The following is an 8,979-nucleotide window of genomic DNA, read 5'->3' on the forward strand; positions in this document are numbered from 1 at the left end:
AGTTGTTCCTTTCTTTCTGGAAGGCAAATCCTGGAGGAGGAAGAGGAGAGATGGCCCAGTGGGATCCTAGTTGGAAATCTATTACATATTGTTACCCCCATTGTATAGATAAGGAAACTAAGACTCAGAGGTGTGGCACCTTGCCAGAGCAGATCTATCTGATTAGTAAGTCTTTTCCTTTTCCACTGCCATTGGCTAGGACTTGGTTTACACTGGGGACTGGGCAGAACCAAATTTTAATACTAAGAGGGGGATTCTGCTGATTAGGAGCCTGTGTGAGTTGTGTGTACGTAGAGTGGGGAAGTCTGAACATTGAAAACTCTCTTGATCTTAGTATCGTGTTGATTGAACAGTTTTAAAAATAAATAAGTGAATGAATAAATAACTCTCCCACTCATTCGCCACACCTGGCCTCATGCCAAGGTGTTCCCCACTTTAGGGCTTTGCACTAGCTGTTCCCTCTGTCTGGGATGCCCTTACCCCAAATATTCACCTTGTTGACGCCTCTCTCTTTAGGTTCAGCATAACTGCCACCTCCTCCAAGTGGCTTTCTCTGAACACAGTATCTGAATGTCATTTCCCCTCAGCACACAGCGCTTATCATGATTTGTAACTATCTTTTGTTTCTATTTGATTCCTTCTTTCTTGTCTGTCTCCTACCCTAGAATGCTGGCCCCTAGAATGTCAGTCCCACTAGGGCAAGAATTTTTGTCGATTTTTTCCACTGCTTTATCCTCAGACTCTAAGGTAGTACCTGGCAATAAGTATTTGCAGAAAGAAAAAAGGGCAGGAGGAAACAAAGAAATACAGGCTAAATGACTGAGGGAACAAGGGAATAAATGAATGTGTACGTGTAAAGCCAAATAAATGAAATAGGATAGATGAATAAAAGGGACTTTGGGAGAAAAGGACCCCCAATTCCCACATTTGGAATATAGACAAACTGAGATTTAGAGAAACAAAAAGACAGTTGTTTTATTTTTGTTTTAAAATGCTTGACTGAGAACTGAAAAATTTTGTATAAAAAAGGGCTATTGCTAAGGCGACTGGAGGCCAGTCAGAGATAACAGCATTGGAGGGGCTGGTGGGGAAGAACCGGGCCTTGGGGGCCTGGAAGCGGAGAGAAGGCAGCGAGTAGCAGCTGCCAGGGGACCAGGTGCAGAATAGGTAGGGATGGCGGTGACTTAGTCGTCCCATTCATCGTCCTCATCCTCATCTCCGGCCTGGTCCTCCCCTTCATCTAGAGGGGGACAGAAAGAGTGGAATTTATGGGCAGGAAGTTTCACAAACCCTGCATAGGGGGTTGGCTAGGGATTGAGAGGTCAGGACTCAGGATCCTGGGAGGTTGAGGTCTCCTGCTAGATAATCAGATCTGGGGCCCCTGCATTGGATGAGGATGAGGCCCCCTCAGGGGAGAGAGAATTAGGGTTTCTGTTTGGGACACGATATAGTTGGAGTCTAGGTTCTAGTTGAAGTTGAAGTTAATATTGTCAATAATGTGTGGTTAGTCGGGATATTATTATTTTTTTTATCCTCACTTGAGGACATTTTTTTTTTTTATATTTTGTTCAGATAGAGTGGGAGGAAGAGAGAGAGAGAGAAACATTGACGTGAAAGGAACACATCGAGTGGTTGCCACCCACACGACCCAACCAGGGCTGGGGACAAACGCAACCGAAGTACCTGCCCTTAGCGGGAACCAAACCTGGGTCTCTCCAGACCGAAGGCCAATGCTCTAACCACTGAGCAAAAACTGGCCAGGGCTAGTTGGGATATTATTATCATACAAAGGGTTAACATTAACAGATTTGTCCTTAATGGGGTGAATTTAAAAATTATTTGCAACGGTGGACTAAAGTATAACATTATTGTTTCGTAGCGAGTTAATGTTACTATTGTTGACACATAATGGAGTTAATAATAATATAATTGTCACCCTGGCCAGTTTGGCTCAGCGGTTAGAGCATTGGCCTGCAGTCCAGAGGGACCCGGGTTCAGTTCCCGCTAAGGGCACATATCTCGGTTGCGGTTTGTCCCCAGCCCTGGATGGGTCATGCGGGTGGCAGCCACTCGATGTGTCCCTTTCACATCGATGTTTCTCTTTCTCTCTTCCTCTCTCTCCCTCCCACTCTATCTGAACAAAAAATGAAAAAATGTCCTTGGGTGAGGATTAAATAAATAAATAAATAAATAAAAATGGAAAAATGTCCTCTGGTGAGGATTAAAATAATAATAATAATATAATTGTCAAAAGATATGAGGTTCATTATAATATTGTCATATAATGGATTTAGTTAATCTTTTGAACACACTCGGGTTAATGTTAATATTATTGTCAAAGTTGGAGTCAATTAAATTATTGTCACATAATAGGTTGAGGTTCATATTATTCTCACATGTCATTTGATAACAATATTGTTGACACACTTGGAAATTCCTGTTAACATTATTGCAAAAAGATTGGGTTAGTTACCATATTATCACAAATTACTCTTCATCTGTTGACACATGAAGTTAGGGTTAATATTACTGTGAAAGATGAGGTTCTTTATAATAGTGTCATCACATAGTGGGCTAATGTTAACACTATTGAACAAATGAGATTAATGTTAATAGTGTGGACATACTTTGTTATCAATGTTAATATTGTCAAAGATAGAGTTATACTATTGTTACATAATGACAACGTTAATATTGTCAAAAAGGAGACTGATACAAGATTCATGTTATCATGAATCTTAGAGTTGTTTTTAGGCCAACACTAGCCCTGGGAAACAGGGTCACTGTCCTGGCAGGATGGGCTCCAGAGAGGGCAGCCCACAGGGGGCAGGGGAGGGCAGACTCTCACCTGAGGAGTGGATGGCTCTGCTTCTCTTCTGCATTACATGCATCAGGGCACCCACCAGCCCCTCTGAGCTCTGAGGCGATGGCTGCGGTGCAGAACTCTCTGAGGCCCCAGGGGTCTGCAGCAAGCAGGGTCCAGCACAGAGAGCTCAGGGACTGTGAGAGCACTTCCCCAACCCCTTCCAGTCCCTTTCAAGGCTCCAAGCCCACCTCTCCGAATCAACCTCCCAACCCTATCACTGACACCTAAAAGCCCGGGAACCCCATCAGTCTCAGCCCCAGACCACTAACATCCTTATTTGCACAGTACACCCCAGAGTCCCAGACCCCAAGTCCTTCATCCTGCTGGTCCTCACCTTGTTCAGCTGAATTCCCTGCCGGATTTGATCCAAAAGGGCCCCCCGACCTCCACCAGGGGCCAGACCCCCCACAGGCCCCAGAGTAGGAGGGACTGGGGGAGGAACTGGCCCATCTCCAGAGCTGGGTGGTGGAGGTGGTGGTGGCGGTGGTGGTGGTGGTGGTGGCAGGGGTGAACACCCAGCTCCAGGGAGTGGAGGGGGTGGTGGCCCAGAGCGTCCTGTGGCTGGAGGGGGTGGTGGTGGAGGGCCCCCTCGGCCCGGAGGTGGGGGTCCCCGGGGAGTTGGTGGTGGTGGTGGTGGTGCACCTCCCGAAGGTACAGGGGGCAATGGACCAGAACGACCCTTGTTACTCCCCACAGTAGGGGGCCGGGGGGGCTGGTTCCCTCCTCTTGATGGCGGTGGGGGTGGTGGAAGCGGTTCTGAGATGGGGAAATAATACATAGCTATTATTAGTTTTCTTCCAAGCCTGTTTCACTCATTTGTAAAATAAGTACCCAACTGATCAACTCCCGATTCTAGCACTAGAGGGGTTTCCATGAGGACTAAGTGACTATAGTGTATCTTGGAAATCGGCTAACAGGTTTGGAAAAGAAGAGGGTGTCCAGAAGAAGGGACTCACCCTGGCGCCTCATCTCCTGCCGCACAGCTTCCAGCCCACCCTGATCCTCAATGAAGTCATAGATAAGTTTGGAGGTCTCAGCATCAGTGAGCTGGGCCTCACTGATTCCTGCCCTAGAGAACAGGCTCTGCAGATCCGGGTCTAGGTTGTTCACCTGCCCGGGAAGAAAAAGTCAGAGGCAGGAGTGGGCAAATAAGGTGGGGAGGGAAGGGGTATATGGATTATCACCGGGTCCACCCCAGAGAGCGATCTGAGAGGGTTGTGGGAGGGGTGGGGTCTGGGGATAAGTCTGATTGCTGGATTATGGAAGGGTAAGTGGGATCTGAATGGGGTCCAGGGGATTTTGGAGTTACTCACGTCAAATCCATTCTGAGGGTCCCACCCCACGTGGCTGACATGTCTAGGGGAGGTGAGGAGACCCCAGTGAAACCCCACTGCCCTTCCTTCCCTCCCTTCCTAGTGAATCCCTCCTACCTTCTCCTGCCCAGAGGGATTCTGAGGGGCTAGAATTAATGAATGAGCCATAAGTGAATGAATGAGTGAATGAGTAAGAGCAGTAGTTATGGAATTACAAGGAGTCCATAGTTTGAGGTGCCCATCTATCCATTTCATCCCCTTTTCCACCATCTGTCCACCCATCCATTTGTCCAACTAGCCATTCACATTCACCTGTCAGACTACTGATCCATCATATATTTGTCTCTCCATTCATCTGCCCACACACATCTGTTTACCCATTTGTCCAACAATCTGTCCTCACACACACTTATCATCCACCTATCCATCTACCCAGGTGCTCACCTTTCCATCCATCCACACATTTGTCTCCATTCAACCACACACTTCTGTCCATTTATCCATTGAACTATTCATTCATCCACATATCTGGCCATCTATCCATCCCCATCCACCTTGTCTGTGAACCAGTCAGCCTATATATCCATCTGTCCACACACTCATTCACTCATCCATCCTTCTATCTACCCTCTTCCCATTTATTCTCCAACCCACTCATTCATTCATTCATTCATTCATTCATTCATCCACCTATCCATATACCCAGTCATCTACTCACCCACAAGCCCACCCAGGTTAGGACTACGGTGAGGCAAGAGAGATGCCTAGGGTACAAAATTTAAGGAAGCACTCACTCTCAGAGTCATGAATCGCACTTGCACGACCCTGCAACTGTCTCTGTAAATTTTGCAAACTTGGTGCCTCGTTTGCCTCTCCCTACTCCTGGCCTTGCACCCACCCATACAACCACTCATCTACCCACCCACCCACCCATCCATCTGCCCATCCTTCCAACCACTTAGCTCTCCTGTCTACCTGTTCATCTGCCCCCTTCCCAGGGATCTGTGGGCCCGCTGGAGAAAGATTCTCACTTGAATCCACTAGGTGCACCAATATCAGCCTTTCTGATCTTTTTCTTCCCTGAGCGTTTCTTATCAGCTGAGCTAGGCACAGGTGCCGGGAGCCCACGATATCGTGAACTCGTGATGTCCGGGTTCTGAATGTCCACTGTCACCAGCCCCATGGATGGTGGGCCAGCTGCTGGGCCTGTGGGGACAATAGAGTAATTAAACCATTGACCCACTTACCTACCAACCCAAGTGTAGGGGCAAGAGACAGGAAGACTGTTGGGGAAATCTCTGTGTGTGTTTGATGGTAATGGAGGGAGTGAGTGAGGGATCCAAGGAGGGTTTATGGAGAAAAGGATGGGTGGTTCCTGCAAACATTCTTACATTCACTGATTCATTTCTTTATTCATTCACTCATACTTATCACTTAAGTATTGACTCATTCATTCATTGGTTCATTAATTAATTTGTTAAATTATTTATTCATTCATTCAATTCTTGCTTTCTTTGCTGATTGAAATTTTATGTCACTTTTTCATTTGTTCTCTGTTCAGTTCATTCAATCACTCATTTATTAATTTACTCAATCATCCCTCCATCCATTCATCCACTTATCCACATACCAATTCACCAATTCATATATACACCCACCTATACATTTATATATCTATATTTTCATCCTCCCATCAGTTCATCCCCTTACCCAACCATCTATCCACCACCAATCCATCCACCCACACATCTTTCCATCCATCTACCCACTTACCTCTGCACCCACCAAATTACTCTTGCACCCACCCACTCTCCACCCACCTGTCCATCCAGGGACAAGGAACAATTAGCACTCACCCCCTTGGTCTCCACCTGGGTGTGGGGGCAGGGGTGGAAGCCCTCCTCTTTTCTCTAGGAAGATGGAATGGGTAGAGAGCTCTGACAATACTGCCACAGGTTTCTGGGCTAGCCTCTTAGTACCCCCTTCTTGCACTAGAGGACTCACCTTCATTGGCTGGTGCTGGTAATGGGGGTAGCTGGCGTCTGTCTGTGGAAAGACAGGTAGACTGGGAACTAGAACCAGGAGAGGGGCTTTTACAGCTCCCCACTCTTGCACTCACCTCTGCCCAACCTCCTTTCCTCCCCCAAGGCATCCTCACCTCCACTTTGCCTCTGATTCCTCTTTTGTATCTTCTCCTGCACCAGGGCCTGAAAAGCTTGGGCCTCACTCTCATCTGCAAAGTTCAGCCCCACTTGGCAGTCCTGCACACACCATGGGGTCAGTAGCCTTCCAGGACCCCCATACCTTTCCCATGTCTTTCCCACACCCCAGCTGAAGCCCAGGGGTTGGGTGGCCACTTACATCTCCAGCGAAGGTGTGGAAGAAGGGAGTGGGAGCGAAGTAAACCAGCTGTGAGTACAGCTCCTGTTCCCAGAGCAGGAGGCCTGTCTGGAGAGGTGGGGAACATACTGTCACTGAGGTGTGCCCTGGGTGGCAGGTCTCTGTTATCTGGGCAGAGAACATGGTGTCCAAATTTGGGGCCCCAGGGTCTGATTTGGATATTTCCAACTCAGCATCAGAGAGTTGGGGGTCTAGGGGTCAGATGTGGAAGATTGGGTTACAGTATGGGAGTTAGACAGCACAGTGAGAGATTTGGATTTGGGGTTTGGGACCTTAGATGTGGGAGTTGGGGGCTTGAATTTTAAGATTTTGGACTCCAGTCCTAGGAAATTGAGCCCATTCTAAAGTCCATCCCATATGCTCCCTTATGGAGGCCTTCATTTGGGCAGGCAGGGCTCCAGTATTGGGAGTTGGGGTTTAGATTTGAGGTTCAGATATAACAGACTTGGGAGTTTGGAGGGAGGGGTTCAGCCAAGGTATGTACAATTTGAGGTTTGTAGAACAGAGTTATGCCTTAGAAGTTCAGTTAGTATTTAATGGCCCTGGGATCTTAATGTGGTTATGCTGGGTTCATCTTTATGGGTTTAGAAGGATGAATTTGGGGTATCTGCCTGGGGAATTCAGGTTGGAGGTTTGTGGAACCGATTCAGGAATTCTGGGGTCCATGCTGTGGGGTTAAAAGGACAGATTTGGAGTTCAAGACTCAATAACATATTCAGCTTTGGGGTTTAGGGAACAGATTTATGACTTAGGAGCTACGTAAACATCTGCGGTTCAGGAGTTTTGATGGGGGATTTCTGGGACCCAAAATGTTAAATTTAGAGTAGATTTGTGTTTCAAGTAAAAACACAGTGCTCTTTTTTTTTTTTTTTTGGTTGGAGTTTATGGAACAGATTAGACTTGGGCAGTATACTAACATGTGAAGGGTTATAGACATTAACATGGAGACTCTAGGGTCAGTCATCGCAGACTTAGAAAGGCAAACCAGAGTTTGACATCTGGATGAAGTCTTTGGTTCTAGGGCCCAGGGGTTCACTGATCTATTCAAGAGCTCAGGGCTATGGACACAGATCTAGGTTTGCAGGTTGAAAATGGGTTTGCATGTGCAGCGGGGGTGGGGGTGGGGATCACCTGAAGGCTGTAAAGGCGGATGAAGTAGGACTTCTGGGGATTATCCTTCACGAAGCACACAGCTCCACAATGCTCTTTGGCCCAGCGCTCAGCTCCAGGGGGCAGTGCCAGATACAGTTGAACAACTGCGGTGGCCAATGTCTGGGAAGGGAGAGCAGGGCTCAGTGGAGTCTAGTTGGGGCAGCCAGAGGGTCTGGGAGCCGGACTTGGTCCTTCCTTGCCTATGGCTGTCGTGGCCCCGAAGGAAGAGCCACAACCAGAGAGAAAGTGAATAGACATGAAGATCTTCCTGGGATTGGTGAATGGGGTAAGTGGATTCTAGGAGAGGAGATGATGGAGAGGGAAAGGAGGAGGGGAAGAGGGGAAGAAAGAAGAGGAGGAGAAGAATGGGGAAGATGAGGAGAGAGGAAGGGGAGGAAAGGGGGAGAGAAGGAGGATGCGGAAGAGGAGGAGGAAGAGGAGGAGAGGAAGAGGCGGAAAGGGACAAAGACAGGGAGGGCCAGGAGGTCCCCAGCTCACCCAGCATTTCTTTCCGAGCATCTGGAAGAGTCGCTGGTTCTCATGATCTTGGAGGAGGGTGGAGGGTATGTTCTGCTGAACCGCCTGTGCTCCGCGGCCCCCAGGCCTGCCTCCCACAGGGCCCCCACTCATGGTGCCTCCTGCCCTTGTCCTCTCAGGCTAGGCTCTGGGTGCAGGGTAAGAAGAGGAACTTCCGCAGTGAGCAGGGGAACAGGAAGTAAAAAAAACCACAAGGGAAATAAGTCCTCCAGAGGCCCCTTGGTGGGCCTGGGCCCCTCCTCCCTAGGACAGACTTGGACCCTCTGCCCTCAGACTGGGGCCCTTCTCCATTTGACTGGTTAGACCCATCTTTTGGACCAGCTCATGTCCTGTTCCTTCTTTCTTACTCTTTGGGGCCCATCTTCCTCTGACTGGCTGAGATCCTCCTCTCTGATTGGCTGGCAGCAAGAGCTAGGCCACTATAGCACTTCTGCAGAGCGCTCTGCGGCAGCTGGGAATAGTCATGGGGCTAAGTGGCCGCCTTCTTCCCCAAAGTATCCAGTTAGCCTGGGGGGGCCTGAGGTCCAAGGCCCCTAGTGCTGAAGGATTACTGTGCTAAAACTTTTCCTTTAATTACACAGTGAGTGGTGAGTGCCTGGGATCCCATCCCCCTCCTGAGACCCCAGCAACCCTGCTCACTTCCCCATCCCCTACCCCTGCCTCCCCACAGCTCCCGAATTACTTTCTGCTTATCATCATTCCCCTTTTGTT

At 48.5% G+C, this 8,979-nt stretch overlaps 1 protein-coding gene across 1 annotated transcript; it reads right to left on the reverse strand.

The window, feature by feature from the left end:
* Nucleotides 1-975: 975 nt before the first annotated feature.
* Nucleotides 976-8,492, reverse strand: WAS (WASP actin nucleation promoting factor). The gene is made up of 12 exons (XM_036270754.1): nucleotides 8,230-8,492; nucleotides 7,711-7,851; nucleotides 6,541-6,627; nucleotides 6,338-6,440; nucleotides 6,184-6,225; nucleotides 6,036-6,089; nucleotides 5,211-5,385; nucleotides 4,180-4,222; nucleotides 3,823-3,976; nucleotides 3,201-3,622; nucleotides 2,849-2,963; nucleotides 976-1,240 (listed from the first exon to the last, which is right to left on the reverse strand). The coding sequence occupies exons 1-12, from the start codon at nucleotides 8,359-8,361 to the stop codon at nucleotides 1,185-1,187; spliced, it is 1,524 nt and encodes a 507-aa protein (XP_036126647.1). The 5' UTR covers nucleotides 8,362-8,492; the 3' UTR covers nucleotides 976-1,184.
* Between the last annotated feature and the right edge of the window lie 487 nt (nucleotides 8,493-8,979).

This window comes from Molossus molossus, unplaced genomic scaffold, assembly GCF_014108415.1.
Source record: "Molossus molossus isolate mMolMol1 unplaced genomic scaffold, mMolMol1.p scaffold_m16_p_2, whole genome shotgun sequence".
NCBI classification, from domain to species: domain Eukaryota; kingdom Metazoa; phylum Chordata; class Mammalia; order Chiroptera; family Molossidae; genus Molossus; species Molossus molossus.